Raw genomic sequence first — 23,035 nt, 5'->3', positions numbered from 1 at the left:
CCAGTAGTGAGCTCCCCTCTTAACTGTGGTTGAATCGGTATACTCCTAATTGGCATATTTAATGTACCTTTACATCCCTAGTATATGTTACAGGGTGTACCCAGGACTTATAAGTTAAATGCCGCTTTGAACTGCCCCACCTCTTGTGCCATCTAGTACTGTTGCAGTATAAACATAATTTCAGGCCTACCATTGTAGCATGACTGGAGCAGTTTAACAACTGTAATTCAGCCTGTCAAACTTATCCCTTTTGACAGAACTAATCCTTCCTTTTAAATATTAATAAGTGACCCTTAAGTAGGCCTTGTAGTCCGTAAAGCAGAGTGCATGGTATTTAAAAGTAGAACATATAGAAATTTGATGTTAAACATGGCCATACAGTTATTAGGGCCTAGAAGCTATTTTGACTAAAGCAATGCTGGTTGTTTCAGAGAGAAATACTGGGATGCATTATCAAATCTAATAATGATATCTTCTGCAAGAAAGCAGCTAGAACTTTTTGTAATACTTATTAAAAGCTCAATAAACTAGTGATGTCTGATTTGTATGAAATAGTGAGGACAAAGTACTTTTAGCATGTTCAATTTTCCCTGCCTAAAGCTTCTGAAGACTAATTGTCATTATCTTCCAGCTGCAGGCCTCAGAGTGGTAAAACCATGAATGAGGTGTTGAAACTGTTTCCAGAGCAGAGACTAAGGCCTCAGTGTGGGGGGTGTTTTCTGTTCCTCTAGCAAGATGCTAGCAAAAATTCTATCTCAGATTCCCCGCCTTTGCTTTTCGTCATTTTGGTGTCTGTCTGAAACCATATTTCCCATGTTTATTTGTGGCAGGGGTGTTACATCTCAGCTTTATCAACAATTACTAGTATGTGACACTGGATACAACTAGAGGCATATGCTGGTTTGGGAAAGGATGCTTGGAAGACAGATTCCTCAAGACAGTGGGAGCCTCTTAGGAGGGATATTGGGGCATTGGGAGGGACGGCTACTGTTCCCTGGGCATGGAAGCAGGCATAAGCTATTTCCCTCCTGAAAAAGCCTTTGCTTGACCCATCTAGTCCCGGTAACAATCCTTTCTCTCTTTCTTAGCTAAGGTGGCAGAAAAACATGTTAAACTTCTAGCGTATTGTTTTAGAAGCTAATAGCATTGTGAACATTTCCCCAAACCACTTCAGGCCCCATCATAGCTCAGAATCTGCTCTCTTGTCAGTCACTGAGACGCTTCACAGAGTGGTGGATAAGGAGGGCTCTGCCCCCCTTAATTCTGTTAGATTTGATTGCCACCTTCAACACCATCTCTCATAAGGTGCTTTTATGGAGTCTTAACAACATAGGCATACGGGGCAAATCGATGTCCTGGTTCAAATCCTTCCTTAGTCACCATTCTTTCCAGGTCATCTCCCCCCAAGCCTGTCGCCCCCCTTTTTAGGTCTCACCTAGGGAGTGCATGCGCTGCCCTAGGAGGGCCTTTAGCCATCGGTCTGCTCCTTTTCCCCACACTCGTGCTTGTGCTGGCATCCACCTTGCGGGAGTGAGCAGCGGTGCGCGTGGTAATTTAAAACATATGGCTCTCGCGCCGCCACTGCTCGCTCCCGCAAGGCGGATGTCAGCACAAGTGCATTTGCCTGCTCTTTCGGGGCCGCGCCACGCTCCCTCATGCTTGTTGCTCTGCTTCTCTGGGCCGCGCTTGATTTGATTGACAGCGTGACGTCCATGTTGCTCAAGCAGCAGCGTGGCGCGGAGTCAGCTGCATACCTCGCTTGTTCCTCCAGCAGCTAAAGCTGTCCTTATAAATCTGCCGCTCTTCCCTTTTCCCGCTCTCTGTCTCCCAGCCGAGTAACTGACAGAACTCCGTCCCAAACTTCCACTGCGGGGTGCTTGCAGCCCAGGTTCCCTTGGAATGACGTGGCCCCCAGATTTCTGCGGCGACACTCTCAGACACACCGTTCTCTTGGTGTTAGACGTTGTTGTGTTTATCGCTCATACCGATGACCAGGCGCCAAATAGGTATATGATGGGAGCTTGTACAGACACGCGGTGATCCCAAACTGCTCCTACAAAGCATATGTAGGTTCTGTACAGGCTGTCGTACTCATCCGCTCGTAGTTTGGAGTCCCTGTGCGTGCTCTAGGAGCTGTCCTACGTCGAGGCGCTTGCTGCTCGACTCTAGCGCTCAGGAATCGACCTGTTCTAATTCATCATCACGCCTGACACACTTCGCTGAGATGCCCATTAGGGCCCGCCGCCAATATATAGGTCCCACCTGCACCGCCTAGCCGTAGCTTAGTGCTGTCACGGCCTTCTCTCGCAGGCATACTGAAGGGACCAGTAACAGCATCTGGAGCTCTGCTGAGGCGGCGAAGGCAGTGTCCATGCACTCTCCTACGCCCCCACCTACTCACCTCTTTTTCGCCCCCTCGTTTCCTCCGGTTCTTTTCGATCCCTTGACTTGACAGGGCATGCCGTTACTTCGCCTGCCCCGAATTTGTGTAGTCTGTTAGTGAGGCATTCACATCTCAACAAAAGCGTGAATTGGATTAGCATTCATTTGCGGTGTGCGTACATACTATTGTGTGGTGGGCGATGGGCTTCGGGGTGGCGGCCGAAGGTACCACCTGTCAGCAGGACAGCTTGGTGGTTGACAGCACCCTACATACATGTATGTAGTGAGTGAGAGTTTGTTTCCCACCAGTGATTGGTTACCATTTCAGTAAAATGGCTTGGTTGAGAACTGCGCCTGCTTGCAGAGATGAGTATACGGGTAAGTGGAAGTTGTCGCAGGCCCTCATCTCAGTCAGTCGGCAGTGGAGTTCAGCTAGTGAGTGTGCCAATGGCGTAGAAGTATGTGTGGTGTTTTACCTGCAAGCCACAGGTTCTCATCTCGGCCCGCCTTCTCATTTGCAACTCCTTTACTCCGCACTCTGGCACCAGTCCTGTGTAACCCCCACGAGACTCTGCATCAGGTTTTGCCTTTGTGTGCTCGTCCGCTTAAAGATCCTGGCCCGTAATGCTACAGAATATCTCGAGAATCTGGTTGTACATTTTGAGTTCTTACCCTACAAACCTGGCCCCGCCTTCTTCAGTTTATGAACTCAGTTGCACTCTGCACTGCTTGTTGTTTTTGTGAATATTTGCTGCTCCCATAGCAGTCTGTTACACGCATCTGGGTTTAGCCTGTGATTTTTATCACTGCGCACGTGGGTACTGTTTACTTATCATCCCGTGAGCTACAACTTGCTTCTGTTTTGGGGGGTCTGTGTGCAGTATGAAAATCGACTTTATCTGCACCTAAAGGCCACCTTTTTATTAGTCCCTAAATTGCTGACTGGCTGTTTGTTACGAACATCTGGGTGCGACTTGTGAAATGGTCATCTATGCTCTGGCCTAACGTTTTTGCCCCATTATGTGAACCGCTAATTGCATTGGCACTGCTTGCTCTACGCTATGAAGTGTGGTCAGTGCGGCCTTTGACACATTGATAGATATGCACATGCTCTTCTCCCCCACCTACCTCTGCTCGAAGCTCGCTGTGCAATGATCTGAATATACTTTTAGCGTTCGAGCACAGTTCACAAGTATATGCTGCATACATGCAATATCAGCCCCAGGTCCAGTGCCAGGCTCCCTCCACCTGCCCGTCCCTCTTTTTAGCTGCTCCTGCTGTAAGGAGCGCGCCTGCAGAAGTCCAAGGTTCTGGCACCGCCCCTTGGATGATACCAGTGGTAGCATTGCGTTATACACCTGACAATGCTTGCCTTCATCGCTTCCTTGCATGCTCTGCAAGCTCGCTGAATCTGACCTACAGCCACTAGCGTTTACAACAGTTCTTTTTGTTGCAGCTTGGCAATGCGAAACCGTGAGCTGGTCTTATCCTAGAGCTGCAGCTAGAGCCTGGGACATTCCACTACGATACCAATCATGCTGATGAGTTTTCTTTGAGCAGAACTCATACTTTACATTTGACTAAAGGGAAGATATACCAGTGGGGGCAGATTGTCTGTCCCACAGGGTTCAGTGCACTCATAGCCACATGAACGTTCCAGAATGAATGTCCTACCTCTCTGCGTGCTTGCGATCCCATCAAGGTAATCCTGTGTGCTTGTGGGTGTCTGCAGGCGAAGACCCACTGCAGACCACACAGCAAAGCCAGGTCTTAAAGAACAGACAGCTCCGAGCTCTCTTCAGGCCACATCTAACAAGCATTGGCATAGCCAATAGGTCTCGCCTTTGGACCTTATAAGTGTTTAGCCATGCCACAGTTGATGTTGTTGCACTAAGGATATTGTGCTGCATAGCTAAATACTTATAAGGTCCCAAAGGCGAGACCTATTGGCTATGCCAATGCTGGTTTTCTTCATTTTCCAGACTTTGGAACATGGGGTTCTTCAGGGCTGCTCTTTGAGCCCCACTGTGTTTAACTTATGTGTTAGACCTTTGGCAGAGATAGTGAAACATCTGGGGGTCTCTATTGTCTCACATGCAGATGATACTCAACTTATCTTTTCTTTGTCCGCTGACTCCTTTAAGGATATTACCAAATTGGTTTTATGGTGTCAGTAGCCAGTAGAATGACAATTTTTAAAATTAAATTTGAGCAAAACAGAGCTGCTCTTTTCGAGTTTTGTCTCCGGCCCTTTGGAACAGTTTGCCTCTCAAGTTAAGAAATATCCAGAATCATTTTTATTTAAAAAAAATAAAAGCTCAAATCTGGCTTTTCGTCTATTTGGAGATTCTGATCTCTTTTGGTGCTCTTTTGATATGGTACTCCAGTCTGGTGGTCAGCTCTGGGAAGCCCCGTTGTTAGGGCAGCTACGTGATTTAATTTAATTAATATACCATTTATTTATTAATATGTATTCTATTTTTCTAAATTAGTTTGGGGTTTTTCTTGTGTCGTATTTTGACTTTATTACTGTTTTGATATTGCATAAATACTTTCTATATTGCCTTATTTTAAGCCTGTCTGTTTGTGCCATAGCTGCCAGGGGGTTGAGCTCTGGTTATTTTAGTGACTTTAGTGGTTGACCCTGACAAGGACTGTGCTTATTACTTAAGGTGTGGGTCATCAACCTCTCCAGCTCCCTTAACTAATAACCCAATTTATTACAACATTCATGTGGGTCCCTTGAAACCTAAATGATGGTGAAAATCCAGATTTCATAATCATAGGTAAGACAGTGAAAATGCTAAACCAAATGAAAGCAAAAATATCTCTTAAATGCTGGACATGAGCTGTCACTAAACCTGGTTGCGCGCATGTTCTTCATTCATATGAAGGTCCTGTGTGTGTTTTTTACCTTTCACTTAATGCATTATTTTGTGTTTCTCATGATCCAAAATCGTTAATGATTGATGAAATATCTGTATCCACCAAAAACTTATATAAACGTTTATGCATGCAATATTTTCTCTACTATGTTCAGTGTATTTTGCTCTCCGCCTCCTATCTTGTGAGCTGTTTTATCTTCGGCCTGGTCCTTGCTATGCTTCATTTTACTTGAATTCTTATAATGTATTTGCTTTTTGCATCTTCTGTTAGAAATGGCAGTTTTTCGTATTATTATTTTCTGTCACAGCGTGCACGCATCACTCTGTACTGGTTCACTGCTCTCCCAATATTCATGTCTTCATGTAGGTCACCTTCTCACATTCTCTTTCTTTGGTACATCTCTGTGCGTAAAAGAATACAGAAATTGGAGACAAGGGATTACGTGGAGTTGACATTTGCACACAAAAATGTCGCTACCTTGGGGTTTGGAATGTGGCATAAAGGTTGTGTTTAAACAATCGATTTAAACCCATCTCTGAAAAGGTTATTTATTTTATGCTGGTTGGGGAGAAAGTGTAATTAAGATGTCAACATAGTGTTAAACTCTCTGCTTATCCAAGTGCTCTAACTCTCTGCTGTTGTTAAGCAGTCAGTACCTGTAAGTGTCTAGATCGGATGTAATTTGGTGTATTTGCTTGTTTTGTAAACTGCAGACCATAGCACTCTTTTTTTTAGCTCGCAGCCTACCTGTCTAGTTTGCTAAAGACATCTTGGGGACATTGATAAAGCTGGCCTAGGAATGCATTTCACCCGTTGCTTACCATTGGCTTTGTAACTCAAAATGTCTGGCTTAATTTGCTTTGTGCTGTCCAGTTTGAGTTCGACCCTCCCATTTCCCAAACCTTGTTTACTGTATTCTTCCACAAACTCGCCTTCTGTACACAGGCCTTGTTCTTATCTTGTCACATTTGCTGTGCTCTCTTTTTGAGGGAGCATGGTGTTTACTTTTCTTTCTCTGACTTCAAAGTGAGAGAATTTGTGACAATCCTGCAGAGTATCCATGGAAGAGGAGAGGGTTTAAGATGTTTTCTGTTTTTTCTAACACACACAAAAAAATGAAATGTGCTGATGTCTCAGAATATATCTGAATTAGTATAAATGAAGCAAATGTTTTTGTGTGCGGTGTAACCTTATGTCTGTGTAAATGTAATGATCATTTCAATTGAAAATGTGTTGTCTGTAATGGCAGAGCCTACCACACCATGCATGCTCCACACTATGCCTTCCCACTTTATGCCATACCACTCCAATCTACGCCACGCCACTGCACTCTATGCCTCTCCACTCAAAGATACTCTATGCCACACCACTCGACTCTACACCCCTCACTACACTTAGCCCTCTCCACTCTACTCCCTCTTATCTACCGCATCCCCCTACAGTCTATCCGACTCCACTCTGATGTACCCCACTCTACCCACCCCACTTTGCTACAGTATACTTAGGCTGTCCGGATTTCGGTTTAAACCGACTCTGCTCGAATTTACACTACCGACTGCAAATTAGCTGACCCGGTTTAAACCGAGTATCGCTGATTTCATCAAATTTTATTCACCACTTGGCCACATGCACCTTTTGTCCACTTGATGGCGCCAAAGCATTAGGCCAAGCTCCAATTTTGGCCTGAGAACGAGCATTAGGAGCCCTTTGTAGCCCGGTTTGGATTACATAGACAAGTGATACATCGTCAGACAGCGTACTGTAACAATGGAAGATGTTCAGATGTCGGTGCAGACTGGCCTTGCAACCTCTGAGAAGTCCTGTCCGTCATGCTGGGTCCTTCATGGGAAGGAGCGGTTTTGTTGCCCTTTTCTGCAGACATGGAGCCCGGTGACGATTGTGTACTTCTAGGCGCTGTTTGGAGCATGAAAGCAGCAGTCTGATGCAGCACTGAGGTCTACAGCACGTCAGCTGCCAGGCGCTAGTTCAGAATATAGCGCCTTGACGCAACAGACTTCATTTTCAGAGCAGCGTATTCAGGGCGGGCACCACAGGGCTGCAGTCTTCACTTTCATGGCCGCCAGGAGCACACAGCAGGGTTGGCAGTGCCGCTGTCGTGCCATCCAGGGATGCAGGCAAGCAGCGTGTGTCATGGTTATCGATCAGTCACCCTTCCACACATGCCACCGAGGCGATGACGGGGAAGGACCAATCAGAGAGCTTGGGGGTTAATAGCTTTTTATTTTTATGGTTAAGTGGATTGAGAGACTCTGCAAGTTCTTTTAAACCAAGGTAGGCCCAGGAGTAACAAATCAGTGCTGGATTATTATACATTTTTTTGCGCAAACAAGGCCAGGAGGTATTAGAGCGCTTTACATGAGCACCAGTTGCGTTACAACCTCTTCTGACATTGGACACCCGTTCTCTACAGTATGAGAATAATTGAAGATATACATTATTTACGTCTCTCTGAGAAGTAACGGAGTGTCCCACTGTTTAGTGCATCACAGAGTGCAGGGGGCGAAGACAGACAAGAGAATGGGGAGCCGAGGTGTGAATGGCCAACGGGCCAAAGCAACACCAGGCCCCCTGCCTGGCTCACGTGGAGAGGGGAGAGGAGCTATTGTGTCCTGGCGTCCGTCTTACTGCAGCCACACCCGAGTACTTAACAGGTCTGTAAAAGGCCATTTTCTTAACGAGGAGTTCTTGTTTTTCACCCCTTCTTAGAGCCCCTGCATCTCCATTATGCCGATTGCTGGAAGAATCTCTCCTTACCCCCACCCGAAATCTGCATATACACCACAGGAACACAGACAGACTAAACAGTTGCTAAAAAATGTGCATTATTCAAAAGCCAAACACGACCAGGCACTACTGTTGCACAGAAACACCCTGCTCTGTCCCTCTGCACCATAGGTGTTTCGGTCTGCAGTGCATACTATGTAACTGCTGGACATATTCACTCCGTTTCCAGAAGTAATACTCCCTGAAAATAATATTTTTCACCCAGTGGGCGAAAATTGCAGCATTTCGGAAGAGAGTGCCAGGCTTGGGTAGAATGAAGTATCTGCATATACAATTCAGGGCCTGAGATGAAGCATGCTGTAACTACAAGTATTGCTCATACAATGTATTTTGTTTAAGAGTACGACTTTCTTGGTGCACTCGATCTGTCTACGGCCTGCAATTCAGAGGTTCCAATCAGCGTCAGAGAGCTTGGGGGTTAATAGTTTTTCATTTTTGTGGTTAAATGGATGGAGAGCCTCCGCAAGTTCTTCTAAACCAAGGTAGGCCCAGGAGTAACAAATCAGTGCCAGATTTTCTGTACTGTCACTAACCATGTAAATGAGTTCCATTTATAAATGATGCGTGTGAATTCTTGCTCCATAGTTTTTTAGGGAGGAGGATTTTATATAGCGCAAACAAGACCCGTAGGTATCAGAGTGCTTTACATAAGGACCAGTTGCGTTACAACCTCTTCTGACATTGGACGCCCGTATTCTACACTATGATATGAACAATTAAAGATATACATTAGGTCTCGTCTCTCTGAGAAGTAACTGAGTGCCCCTCTGTTAAAAACCATGATGGTTAAAAAGCATTAAGGGTACCAAGGATACAGATTTTTAGAGTTTTAACTCAAGAGCACTTAGAAACTGCAATTTGGCAGTTTTCTTGAATGTGCCTGTTAGAGTCATGATGGCTGAAGGTTTTGCTTCAAGGTCAGCTATTGGAACAAACATGTTTTCAAGACTTTCCAATCCTTAGTCAATTCAAGGCCAAGGGGACAAGGGAGAGAGTCCCAGAGCGAAAACCTGAGACACATTGTGCCCTTCTTTAAAACTAATTTTTCATGTGTGATTGGACTGAGAGTCTCATTTAGGGTGGCTGGTTGGACTTTTTGTTTGGGGTCATCAGGCTTTAAAGATAAAATGGCTTCTTATGCTAGCCTATGCCTCAAATATGTGTTCTTCAATTTCACCAATTGGTTGGGAGACTGTTTAGTGGCATCTCCAGTACGCAACCGGTTTCTAAGTGTTTTTTTTGTATTGATCTTGATCTTCGGCCGCATATTGATAGTGATGTGAAAAAAAGTAGACTCTACTGCATTCTTAGGTTTTTCCAGGAAAGCATGACTGCTGTAGTGGACAGAATCAAAAAACTAGAGTCAGGAAATACCCTTGTCTACCAAGTGTTCAGCATAATTGGTGTAGATGTGAAACATCTCCTCGAAAGTAGGCTGGGCGACACTTTTAGTGACTTTGGCACCGCAACATGTTCCATGTTAGAGTGCTTGAAACTAGTCAAGCAAAGAAATGTTGAGGACTAATTCAGGAAATGTTATTTTACTATGCATGAGAAATGGCTAGCAATGATGCATAGAAATGTCCCTTCCCCAACCATGTCGTTTGAAGTCAATGAAGTCTCACTGTGGTACTCTGCGCAAGTGTTAGACCCCTTCCGTAAAGGGGAATTATCTCCAGACTTTGAAAAGTACAGCTTCATTTTTGACCGCTTTAATACCTCTGAGGGCATATGCACCCAGTTCAACGCATATGTTGCAAAACCTGTCGCAGGGACCTTCAGGCGCACCAGTATTGGCATGGAAAGCTACGTCAGTGGCCAAAGTTGGCAAATTGTGTACTGGCTGTTTTGGAGTTGCCAGTCTCAAGTGCCAAAGTCGAGAGGGCCTTTTCACAAATAAACATTTCATTGGAAGGAAAGAGAGAGCGCAAATGACCAAAGACTCATTGAAGAAATATTGTATGGGTTATTCCAATAAGTTCTACTTGTAAAACTGTATTTGGACCTCATATACACTGTGCGTACACTGTCTATATACCATGCATCAATGAAGAAAACAAGCAATAATAAAAGCAAAGCGTTCCACAAACACCGGTAAAACACTGTTTCAGTTGTTTTTTATGGCGCGAAAATGAGTAATCACTGAAAAGCACTGTTTTTTTGAGGTATTGAAATCACTGGAAAATACTGAAAAAACACCACCAGAATTTACCAAAAATAGAAACTGAAAACAGGAAAGCCTAAATATACTCCACTCCAGTCTAACCCCTTCACCCAATCTACCCCACTCTATTCCAATTTGCCCCATCCCAATTTACACACCCCACTCCTACCTCTACCCCACTCCATGCTATCCTAATGCACTCCACTACAAATCATTCTACTCCACTCCAATCTACCCCACTCCAATCTAACCCACTCCACCCAATCTACCCTACCCCACTCCAGTCTACTCCACTCCATTCCAATCTGCTCCACACCATTCCAATCTGCTCCACACCAATTACCAACCCCACACTACTTCAGTCTACCTCACTCTAACCCAATCTACCCCACTCCAAACTATCCCAATCCACTTCACTATGAATCAATCTACCCCACTCCATTCCGATCTACCTTGCTCCACTCTGTCCCAGTCCACCCCACTCCAGTCTGCCCATCTCCCCTCAGTCTAATCCAGTCAACCCCACCCCACCCCACACCATTCTACCACGCTCCACTCAAATCTGACTTTGCTTCAATATACCCCACTCAAATCCAGTCTATCCTACTCCAATCTACCCCCACTAAAATGTACCCCAATCCAGTCCAATCTACCAGGCACCACTCCACTTTACTCTACCCCTGTCCAATTTACTCCACTCCAAACTTCACTGCAATTATCCAACTCCTCCCCACTCTAAACTACCCCACTCTACCACAATCTACATCACTCCAGTCTACCATAATCTACCCCGCTCCATTCTACCACAATCTACCCTTTCTACTCTACCACAATCTACCCATTTCACCTCCAATCTACCACACTCCAATTTTCCCTACTCTACACTAATTTGTGCCACACTTAATCTGCCCCACTCCACTCCACTTCACTCCAATCTACCACACTTCACTCCAATTTAACCCACCCCATCGCAGTGTACCCCACTTAAACCTGCCGTACTCCAACCAACTACTCCTCAATCTACCCCATCTACTCCACTCCAATCTACCCAAATCCAACCCACTGAAATCTACCCTACCCCACCACACTTCAGTTCACTCCACTCCAATCTACGCCACTTCAAACTACCCCTCTTCATTCCAATCTACCGTACGCTAATCCATCCTTCTCCACTCCACCCTATTCTGATGAAGTTCGTAAGAGTGGTTGTATTTGGATGCTGAGTTGTTCCCATGTGGTGAGCGGGAGGTCGGCGGTGATGGTTGATGGGTTGCTGAAGAGGTTCGGAGGGTTGGGGATCGAAGTTTCTATTGATGGTTGCTAACTTGTAGTGGAAGTGGTCGGCGAGGGCGATGCAGAGTTCTTGTGAGGAGGGGGATCGTGTTTTTGGTAGCTGACAGGCAGGTGAATTCTCTGATGATGGTGAAAAGTTCCTTTATTTGGTTGGCGCCGGCCTCGATCCGGTGGGTCAGGGCCCCTTTTTTGTGGCTTTGAGCTGGCAGTGGTAGTTATTGAGGGCTAATTTATTGGTGGCTTGGGTAATGTGGTTCCTGCTGGTGTGCCATCTTCTTTCCAGTTGCTTGCCACCTGTGCTTCAACGTACTAAGTTCCAGGGTATACCAGCTGGCTCGTTTCGACTGGTTTGGTGGGAGCGACTCGGTTGGTAATGCTGGTGATCTATGCGATTAAGTTCTCTACTGTCTGGTCCAGCTTGGTAGTGTGTGGCACTGAGGGCATTTGTCCATTGTTGTTGAGTGACCCTGGTCCTTTGGTGGTTGGGGGGGCAGTACGAAGAGGTTCAGCTAGGGTGAAGTGCACAATGAAGTGGTCCGACCACGTGAGTTCCGGGGTGTGTCTGTATCTGATCTCCAGTCCACTCCAATCTACCCCACTCCAACCCAATCTTCTCTAATTCAATCTACCCCACTCCATTCTACCCCCACTCAATTCTACCCCCACTCCATTCTACCCCCACTCCATTCTACCCCCACTCCATTCTACCCCCATTCCACTCTACCCCCACTCCACTCTACCCCCATTCCACTCTACCCCCACTCCACTCTACCCCCACTCCACTCTACCCCCACGCCACTCTACCCCAATCCAGTCTACTCCAATCTAACCATCTACAATCAACCCCACCCCACTCAATGCCACTAACTTTTAGCCATGCTGAACCGCAGCCATGCTGGTGTACATAATGGCCATCACACATTGCCAAAGCCAGTAGCTCTCACGTAGACGAGACCAATTGGCTTTGCCAAAGTTTGTTTTTTATAAGTTTGCGCTCTTCTGCATCAGGTTCTTAATACCACTGAAGTCTTGGGTGGAAGGTTCTTTTTGTTTATTTCCTGGGATGGCTAGAATTAGATGATCTGTGTTGCGTTTGCTCTTGTGGTCTCTTTAAGACCACACCATTGTGTCTCAGGGGGAGTTCCAGTAGAGGTTAAATACTCAGGGAGTTAGTGAGGAACACTTTCAAGGCTTCTTAGGGGGTATGTGATGAGTAGGTTGACCATGTATTTTGCTTGTGTGTACGACCCATTAGGAAGGAATGTGTCCAAGTGACCCTCCTGGTTCTGGGGTATGTCCATCCTTCTAGAGTGTGTTGAATGCAGCCCAGAGGTTGAGCAGAACCTGTGATGCTGATGCTGTGTTTTTTTAGCATCCCGCTGGATGACTGGCCTCTGCGCTTTTCCCAGTCAAAGACAAGATGCCCGTTGTTGGTTAGACTCAAGGCGGGTCTGTCATTTCATCGTAAGGGGTCACCATATGAACTCATTTTAGCAGGACGTGATGATGATGTTAACTGTTCAAACACTGCAAATTGATTGAGAAGGAAATGGAATGTGTCAGATGCTTAAATTTGCCAAACGTCATCAAACACCAGTAAGCTTCTCCCAGAAGTATCTGTTGCTGTGCAAGGGTACTACACAACAATTAGCTTGTGCTGTTTGACATTGGGTGCGACTACGGACTCTAACGCTTCTTTACCGCCTCTTCTCTCTCACAGGTAGCAGTCCCTTGGACAGCCCCAGGAATTTCTCTCCCAATGCCGCTGCTCACTTCTCCTTCGTCCCTGTCCGGAGGTGAGTACATGCTGTCTGTAATGGTAGGGCGCACCTGCATCATCTTGGGTGACCTAGCGGCCTTTGCCATCACCATTTCAAACAACGAGGGCCCGATTCGCTAAGGTACTTATGTGTAGTAAGGTTACGAGTGCGGGGTCTCTGCATTTGTGGCAGAATATCTGCACTTGGTGCGGAATCGCTTTACAGCGCACTCTCTGCAGTGCCCACGGTGTGGAGTCTGGAGCCTCCACACTCCTAACTTTGTGACTCAGGCCCCAAGTCTGCAATATTTTGTAACCTATCTGATGCATACATTTGCAAGTCATCGCACATCAACCTTTACACCCTGCTTTCCACTGATTGGTCAATTTGGACTGCTTTGTAGATTACGCAAACAAGGTCATCCTGCTTTTAATGCTAGAAATAGATGTCTTTTTTCAATGTAAAGTTCGAGATCCGCATCTGGAGATGGTGGGATCCATTCTTGTAGGCGGTATTAAAGAAAGTGCTTTTAGGGACCCATGTAGAATGGGCGCCTTGCTGGGATGATGCTGGTTATAGGTCTTAATCTGGAATGGATCCTGACTGTCTCTTCTAGAGAATCCTGTGAAATTTAGAGAAGTGTTAAAAGCAGTTCTCCATTAAAATCCTTTGTGCCATGTAGAAACGTATTGGTGCATTCATGCTTCTAGGTTTCCGAGTGCCTTTAAGTCATGTCTGAGAGGAGAAACAAACTATTCCAAAGTTTTTCAAAATCTGAACTTACTTTTGACTGAACTTTCTGTGGATGCTGGCAAGGGGCAGTCTACTAGCATCGTGCTGGAATTTAACAGGAAAAAAGTCTAGCATTCGCCTGCTCTCCTCCATGAGTTCAGTGACTCTCCTGCCCTCAACCTCGCCATCGCCCGGGGGCTCTATGCGCTTAAGAACGCCTGCCCCATACTCACTGAGGGGGTTGGAGAGCCACATAGCAAAGGCCAGCAACATCCCGGAGACTCTGAGCTCCTAGGCCCCCAGAAACCCACCCACTCACTGCTCCTCTGTATGCTTTAACTCCTCATTTCATGTGCAGTACTGCAAGGTGACGTTTGCCACTACACAACATTCTGACATTCTGAATTCTCATAAAATAGGAAGAAAGAAATTATGAACTCCGGCTTTAGGGCGGTGCGACAGGTGCAGCTGCACACGGTGGACTGGCGGTTTAGCAATAACTTCCGAAGTAAAATATCATGCTGCAGAGTTGCTTGTGCTTCCAGCTTTCATGCAGCAATAAAAATTTCATAACTCTCGTGATTAATGTTCCTGCGAAGAGGGAGATGGGAGTTTTGTCAGATTTGTATTTTATGTGCATAGTTAAGTGGATTAGTAAAGCCAGCCTTTACCTGTGCTCTAAAACGAATTAAATATATTCAAGCTATCAACTTTTACTTTTTGGTAAATATTGTTCATCTCAGCCGAGATCTAAACCAATAAATTATTCTTGTTGAGAGAGAGGCCATAGAGAGATGAGGAGCACTTTAGCCCTTGTGGTAGTGAGGGAATCCGAGGAGAAGGTCATATGGGGGTGAATGGGTGCCTAAAAAGACTGTCCACCGGGCCCCACCTGCGCTAAAGTTGGCCCTGTATATATTAGTCCAATCTAAAAAAAAAATTACAACTCTCCAGTTAATACCAATTTGGTTACGATGCATTTCTAAATCGCACAGAGCTCTAATTCAGAAAACTTCGACAATAGCTCACAAGGAAAATACTGGGAATGTTTCAAGGAAAATATTTTTTAAAAGCCACAAAGTTTGAGCAGCGCACCCTGCAAGAACCCTGTGCCCCCTCAGATCATTAAAGGGCACGCCATATTGTAAAGATTGATATTAACAAACCTGTCGAGCTGAACGAGCGAACAATTTTTCTCAACGACTCAGAAAGAGCTCGCCCTCTACAGGCGATTCGAGGAACTTACTTATGTTTGCATGGCTGTACTAGCCTGTGTAAAATAACGACATTGGCTCAGTCAATCAAACTGGCATTTCAATAAAAATAAATGTTTCATATTTTTTTGCTTCAATTTCTTATTAAACAATTGTTGGTCCCTATTGGAGCAGGGTCAAGGCTGATTTGCATATACTGATGGATGGAATGCTTTAATTAATCTCAGCCAGTGGTAATCACTCAGGCTGCTTCCCAATCCATCGTTATTTTGCACACCGTGCCACCTCAGTTTGGACCCAGCTATATGCAAATCAATCTTGACCTGGCTCCAATCTGAACAGTGCAGCCGAACAGTAGATGGATGCGGCCCTGAGTGATTATCAGTGGCTGAGATTCATTCAGAAAGTCCATCTATCACTGTTTTATATACTATTCTTGTCGCCCTAAGTGGGACGGGATATGCCCAGATATGGGTCCCGTGCACACCGGGTCTCTGGAACCATTCTGTACCTGACTGATGAGCCCATAACTAGGGCAAAACAGATCCTAGGTTGCCTGTTTACCGGTTCAGGGAAGACCTAGCACGGCAGTTAGGGTTGTACTATTCCTATTGGAGCAGGGTCAAGACTGGTTTGCATATAGCTGGGTCCAAACTGAGGTGGCATGGTTTGCAGAATAACGATAGATGGGGATGAGTCTCCGAGTGATTACCAGTGGCTTAGATCAATTCTAGCATTCCATCCATCACTGTTGTGTATGCCTATTTTGTCACAATTTTAAAGGCATCCACTACTGGCCAAACTAGTAGTATCGAGCTAAGAGCATTGGCAAGTTAAAAAAGATTGGCTCTGCCAATGCTTATTTAATTCTGGAAAACTATATATTTTGCCACGTAGTAGAGAGAGCATGAAAATAGCTGGCCATCTGAGTCACTTGTAGTTATGCAGAACATATTGTATTTCATTGTTTTAGCTCTTCACTGGCATTACAGGCAAGAACCAACCATATGCAGATCAGTTTTGGCCTTGCTCTAAAGGAGATGTTTGTCTCCAGCCTGGTAGCTAAGTTCACAGTTTAGCAGCTAGCCCAAATTCAAGCAAGGGAAATATTCCCTTTGCTTCCCGGATAGATAAAAAAGGACAGCCATAATTTGGGTTCAGTGGACCCCTCGTCCACTAGTCTCTGATGCTATTGCATATGTTGCACAGATTGCTATACCCCGGGATATGCACCCTTTGACCAGAAATCCAAACAACCCTAGATGTGTTTTCGTCTAGTTGAACCCTCTCGAGGGGAGCAGTTGTAATCCTCATTGCAGCTCCAGCCTGGGACCCCACGATTTATTCTAACTCACCGAGACCGCACAAGAGCAATGGATGAAAATGTTTGAATCAGTGTGAACAGCCAGTTATGCGGAGTCCATTCTGTTCAATTTCTTTTCGGGCTTGCCAGTGCTATTAGAGACAAGGAACCAACAAAAAAGCAAATTAATCTTGATTGTGCCTAAAAACAGATAGTCCAGTCCAAATTCATTACCATGTAAGCAAGGCCAGTTCTAAGGCAGTGCGACTGGTGCAGCCGCGCCTGGCGCTGACCTGGGGGGAAGAGGTGGAGGGGGGACGCCATGTTTAGAATAACACACGTTTAAAAAGCACCTGCTGTAGAGTTCCTGTGTGAAAAGTTTTCAAGCAACAATAAAAATGTCAATATAACTCAGGTGATTAATGCTCCTGCTGGACAGAGAGCAGAGTTTTGTCTACTGGCAGTTTCCACTTATGATAACATAGCACAGAAGGTTAATGTGCCTGCTGCAAAGAACGTGTGCCACGTGTTCCTGAACTGTATTTTATGTGGGTTTCTTAAAGTTACTGCTTTTGTCACAGATATCCCTTTGTTGCTTGCAGTTCATAAGTTACAACCCTAATATGGCACAATGAGCTTTGAACTGTCATCGAAGGGCTGCATGCTAACTGCATGGTATGGGCAGGGCCACTGGAATCATGAGGCAGGGCGAATTATGTGGCAGAGTTGAGTGAATTGTACAGCAAGATAAGGCTAATTATACGGCGTAATGCAGCACATTTTGTGATATTACTTTGTTTTGTCATGTTTAAACGTGTTGACGCAATCTGGGCATTAGTTGCACATCAGTACCATTTAAACACCCAAATATAGCAATAAGCAGCAGAAAGGCAACCGTTCAACTTTTGCAAAGGGACTTCTGTGCTGCAACACGTGTTGGTGCATTTTTAGTAACTTTTGGACCATTTGAGCCAAAAACTAAATTAGTTTTGTTGCGAACGTGCAGATTGTACAGCAGATGATTGATTATATGGCAGATGCCGCAAATCTACAATTATGCGACAAACGTCATGGCTCTTAATCGCACAAATGCAGTGGCCCTAGGTATTGGCGCATTATGTTTTTTTCCTTCAGTCTTTCATTATCCTAATGTTGCTAAAAGAGTTACTTTGGTTAAAAATACATTCTTGTTAGTAAAACGAGCCACTGTGGTACGTTTTAAATCCTGAGTTTGTGCTTCTCCAGACAAAAAAAACTCTTAAAATATACTGCCTACTAGGATCAGTGACATGTGACTCCTCCTACTTAAGAAAATCAAGCCCTTCATCCCTATCGATGATTTCAAACTAGCAGTCCAATCCCTTGTTCTTTCTCGCATCGACTATGGCAATGCCATTCTCCCCGGAATTCCCAAGATCCACCTCGCACCGCTTAAATCTGTGCTGTACCTTGCAGCTAGGCTTACCTCTGACTGCAAGCGATTCGACCACATCTCCCCTACCCTTAAAATCCTTAAATGGCTCCCCATTGAAGGTAGATCCACGTACAAAACAGCCTGCATTACACACAAAATTCTCCATCAGAATACACCGACCTACCTCGCTAACAAACTCACAAAAGCCGGTTGCTCCCGTTCCTTGAGAAGCACAAACACCTTCCTTCTTATCCCCCCCATTCAAAAAAAGAAAACCACCCAGTCTCGGTCCTTTTCCGGCAACGCTCCATGCATTTGGAATGCCCTTCCAACTGACCTTCGTTGCAACCCTTCCTACCCTTGCTTCAAAAAAGAACTCAAACTACATCTCCTCAATAAATATTGGGGACCATAATCCATATCTGCCATCTTCCACTGGCCACTTCTGTCCGACCTCAGATACATCTGCCTCCCTTCTTTTCAGCCTTACTTCGCCCTTCCTCCTCGTCACTTCCACCTCCCTGTTTACCACCTTCACTCCACCCTGCACCCCCCCTTCCCTTGTCCTCCGTCTGCCCTCATTTCTGACCCTACAGCTCTCGTCCTTACAAACCCAATTCTGACCACCAACCTCCCTATCCTCGTCTGGAATTTTCAATGTATGCCTGGTTATTTTTGATTATCACATCTCCCACTTTTCGGTGTTCTTATTTCCCATATTTATCATTTTGAAATATGTATGGCGAAGACTTATATGTTGTTTATACTCATTTATGCTATGTATGACCCATGTCTTACTGACCTTCTTGTCTCAAAAATGTAAAGCGCTCTGATACCCCTGGGTCCAGCCAGCGCTATATAAAACCTCTAAAATAAATAAATACACCTCTTAATCCTTATTGTCTTAAGTGACATTTCCTTAAGACTTATTTACACACATATGATTCACTGGCTCTGTATAATGTGTGTGTGATGTAAAGTGCTCCGATACCCTACACTGGCATGAGTAGCATTATACAATAAATGAAAAGCATGTGAGAGAGGGACGATGCAGAGAAGAGTGGTACAGATGGAGCATGGTAGTGAGGGAATTCGTGGACAATAAGGTTTTTTTTTGGGGGTGGGGCGATTGTCGCACTGGGATCCAGCAGCGCTAAAGCCAGCCCTGCACGTATGAATGGTAGCACTACCATTCACAGGTGTGTTTCATCCTGTGCTTGGGACCAGATCTGAACAAAGCGATACAAAAGGGGATAATGGACGGAGCGTTTGAGCAAATCAAACACTCACCCCCAGTCAACTGATCTGGGTTTAATCCATCACCATTCTTTAGCCCACTCAGCCACCCCAGTTCAGACATGGCCATATGCAAATCAGTCTGACCCAGTGCCTCATGGGAACAGTCCAGCCCGAACTGCCAAGCCATGTCTTCCCTGGACCGGAAACAAGCATCCTGGGACCGGTTTCGGATTCATAATCCTCATCAGCCAGGCTATCTTGAATCCAGTGGCCAAGTGAGCAAGGGACTCAAGTCTGAGCATAACCTGCCACACTTAGGGTGAACAAAGCGATACAAAAGGGGATAATGGACGGAGCGTTTGAGCAAATCAAACACTCACCCCCAGTCAACTGATCTGGGTTTAATCCATCACCATTCTTTAGCCCACTCCGCCACCCCAGTTCAGACATGGCCATATGCAAATCAGTCTGACCCTGTGCCTCATGGGAACAGTCCAGCGCGAACTGCCAAGATCTGGGCATACAGCGGCTGCTTGAAGGGGCTCACATGTCAAAGGTGATTTCTAAAAATGCTTGACTAAGTCTGAATCACAGGAAATTACTCTGGGTACACTCTATTCCATAGTTTCAGCTAAGAACAATGGAATGGTCTTGCAATTCCTATCCATAATAAGTGCATGGGCTAGAATTCCTGGATTGTCGTATGCTGTAGTCACCTGCCTCACCATAGTAAGGTGAAAACATTGGAGACCCCCTCACACATAGTTTAAAGTCGGATACTTCATCATGGGTATCTTATCACACACCGAGAAGGATTTCTTTCCACTTGAACAGGCTTCACCACTTCTGGGGAGCTCAAGATATATTGTGGATCTGGACATAAGCAGGGATCCAGTTTATAATATAAAAATTACTAAGGATATTCTCAAGATATCTTTTATTTAACTAGTAACCTAGCCATGGTTAAAAGTGAAGTCTTGGATGTTTGGTAAAAATCTATCATGCATCCATTGCAGATTGCCGACATGTTTCAGCCACTTTCATAGCTCAAAAATGTAGCTAGCTTTCTTCAGTCTTCTTAAAATGTTACCAAATTCCTCAGGAGATTTAATGCAACGTTATTAAGGCTTAAGTCGGCTATCATACCTGAATTTTTTGTGGATATAAGTTACCCTGTTCTAGTTTCTGTTCCTACTTCATCGGCACAAGTGTGGTAGCACTTCCGTGTAGTCACACATTCGTCAAGAGAACAGCGCTGCCCTTGAACCTGTTCATCCCATCTCTGCTGTGTCATGAACTGTATAAACTGTGTGTGAGGTGTCTTCTCCTAATTATACTGTGGTGAGGTCAGTGATTACACGATAGGGTGATTCTCAATTTTTAGCCCATGCACCTATTGTGGAAAAATGTGTAAACTTAGAGAGGACATGCGTAGCTATATACCTCTCTTTTGCTCACTTTGTACTTAAAATGCAACGGTCATTTAAGAACTGCATTTAGATACCATTAATTCACACAATTGTTTTGATTGTTACACTCACACTCACACTCTCTCTCTCTCTCTCTCTCTCTCTCTCTGTCTCTGTCTCTGTCTCTGTCTCTGTCTCTGTCTCTGTCTCTCTCTCTCTCTCTCTGAGCGGCAATGCTGGAAGTAACAAAGATGAGAAAGGGGCATTGACAATATCACGATGCTCCGTGTCTGGGGGCATGCAGAAACCCTTAACATAAGAAATGTTAAAGTTAAGGTCCTCTCAAAGTTACAGCTCCCATGTCCCTGTCACAGATGATCAATGTAGGCAGTGTGCCCTGGAGGTGCCCCGTCTCTGTTCCCTGCCATCCCTCCCCGGTATACCCATCCCGCCATGCTCCCTTGCCCACTGTAAGCCCTAACTTGGTCATCGCTTTAATTCCACATCTGTTGGTTCTCGTACACCATTGTGTTACTCATCTCTTGAAGATCTCTGTAGCTTTATAGCTCGTGTCACACACTGTACAATATATACATACTTTATGGGCACAAGCCTTCCACAGCCAGATGTAGGGGGCCGGTGCTCCTGGTAGTTAGCTGGGGTGCAAGATCCGTTAGCGGATACAGCTTCCTACAAATTTAAAGGTATCAATTAATCAAATACCTATGAATGGGTACGATTCCTCAGAAACAAACAGTGAGTCTGAATAGTAGTTTGTGTCGCTGCTGCTTCTTCGCAGGTGGATTCGCCCTCGCTCCCTATTATGTCCTGCCTGGTTAGTTTTCACATCCCAGCGAGATGCCTCCTGTGGATGTCGCTTGTGCACTGTCTAGCAATTAGTAGCGTCTACCAGCACAACAGGATGTTTTCGTTGAGTAATGATACTGCCACTGCTCTGTGTACACTTCAAACTAGAATCCCTTCAGAGTCTCCATTGGCGACTGCAGAAGTGAGGCCGCGCGTTGCAGAACATCTGAATAATGTGAATATTTACCTCTGCGGCCACTATGAGCATGATACGGTAATGCCCAGCAGTGCGGCGTAATTCATGGTAGTCATTTTGTTTCAGCAGCGAGAAAGAAGTAGCCTTCGCAGAAGAATTATGTGATCAGACCTCAAATAGTTGCTCTTTCTACTAAAAGTCTGCAGTGATTTGTGTTATTTTAAATATGGTATTTTTTTTATGCTTTCCATGCAGCCATGGACACCGAGCCGACAGGTAACGGGTCTAAAGATACATATACATTGTTGCTAGCCCGTGGGCTCCTCTCGCCTGCTTCTGTCTGATGGCTGTATGTGCCAAAAACACGCCGCCGAGCCGTGTGACTGATGAATGGTGGGTCTGGGATTGAGTGGAGCTTGCTAGAGACCACAAAAACTCCCCTGGCAAATAAATGATTGGGATGTCACGGGCCAGAAAAATCCACATCTGTAGTCTGCGGTGTGCTTTACAGGTGACGCCTCTGGGCGCATACATTCATATTTTGAGGTCATTTGTTTCCCTAGCAGTTATTCCACGACCCCCTGAAGCAAAGGTAATGTACAAGGCTTCATTAAGGATGTCAGAGAGTGAAAACTAGCACCACCACCCCGGGGCAGGAGATCTAGCGGGCGGAGGGGAGAACAAGCCAAAGAGGACAAATGAGCTTTCAGTTTTGTACAAAAGATTCAGAGTGGGCGTAGGCATGGTGGAGAGGAGGAGGAGGGCGTTTTCAGAGTAGGGACCAGCTAGGACATCATCTCAAAGGTGGCTTCTTGTGGAGAGATGGAGAGAGGTTCAGCATCTGCTTAGGGCAGATCGAAAGCGATGGTCCCTCTCAGACGAAACACTTTGTCGCAGCTGTTAGAGGCTCCATCCACACTTGTCCTGTCATCCCAGTAAACTTATTGATAAGTGTCTGGGAGGTGTAGCTTTCGTCATTGTCATCCTGGCCTACACAATGTAGGATTAGCTCCAAGTGTATGTGTTGTGAAACCCCGTTGACAGGTGGTCACTCTTGTGTTGTTGAATACAGCTATTGTGCCTTCAACACATTAATACACTGGACTGTTCTCTGGCATGCAGAAACTCCAGAAGGAAAGGCAGACTTTCTCCGGGTTATCACACAACTTGGTGGCAATGACCCAAGCACTTGACTTGCAGGTCGATGCTGAAAGAAAATCAATGCGGTGCTGCCTGGTTTTACGACACGTTCATGTTTATACCATCAATGTGGTAACTAAGGTCCAAGCTTTAAATAAAATTCAACCAAATTCACTTCCACCTCCAGACATCTGTCTGGGAAAAGGTCACACAATACCAGAAGTGGTAGCATTTGAAGAAGCTAAAAGGACACCGATTGCAAAAATGCAGACTCAAAGGCAGTGACTAATA

The 23,035-nt window shown here is 45.3% G+C and overlaps 1 protein-coding gene across 4 annotated transcripts in view; it reads left to right on the top strand.

Annotated features, from left to right (window-relative positions):
• Positions 1-23,035, top strand: part of MAST2 (microtubule associated serine/threonine kinase 2) — a 1,587,681-nt gene that overhangs the window by 1,232,332 nt on the left and 332,314 nt on the right. For all 4 annotated transcript variants that reach the window (XM_078671709.1, XM_078671708.1, XM_078671710.1 and 1 more), the window contains one exon: positions 13,251-13,326. In XM_078671709.1, the coding sequence (XP_078527835.1) occupies positions 13,251-13,326 (76 nt within the window). The remainder of the gene's footprint in view (positions 1-13,250; positions 13,327-23,035) is intronic.

The sequence above is a fragment of the Lissotriton helveticus genome, chromosome 1_2 (genome assembly GCF_964261635.1).
Source record: "Lissotriton helveticus chromosome 1_2, aLisHel1.1, whole genome shotgun sequence".
Lineage (NCBI taxonomy): Eukaryota > Metazoa > Chordata > Amphibia > Caudata > Salamandridae > Lissotriton > Lissotriton helveticus.
This window is presented reverse-complemented; position numbering and strand designations above follow the sequence as displayed.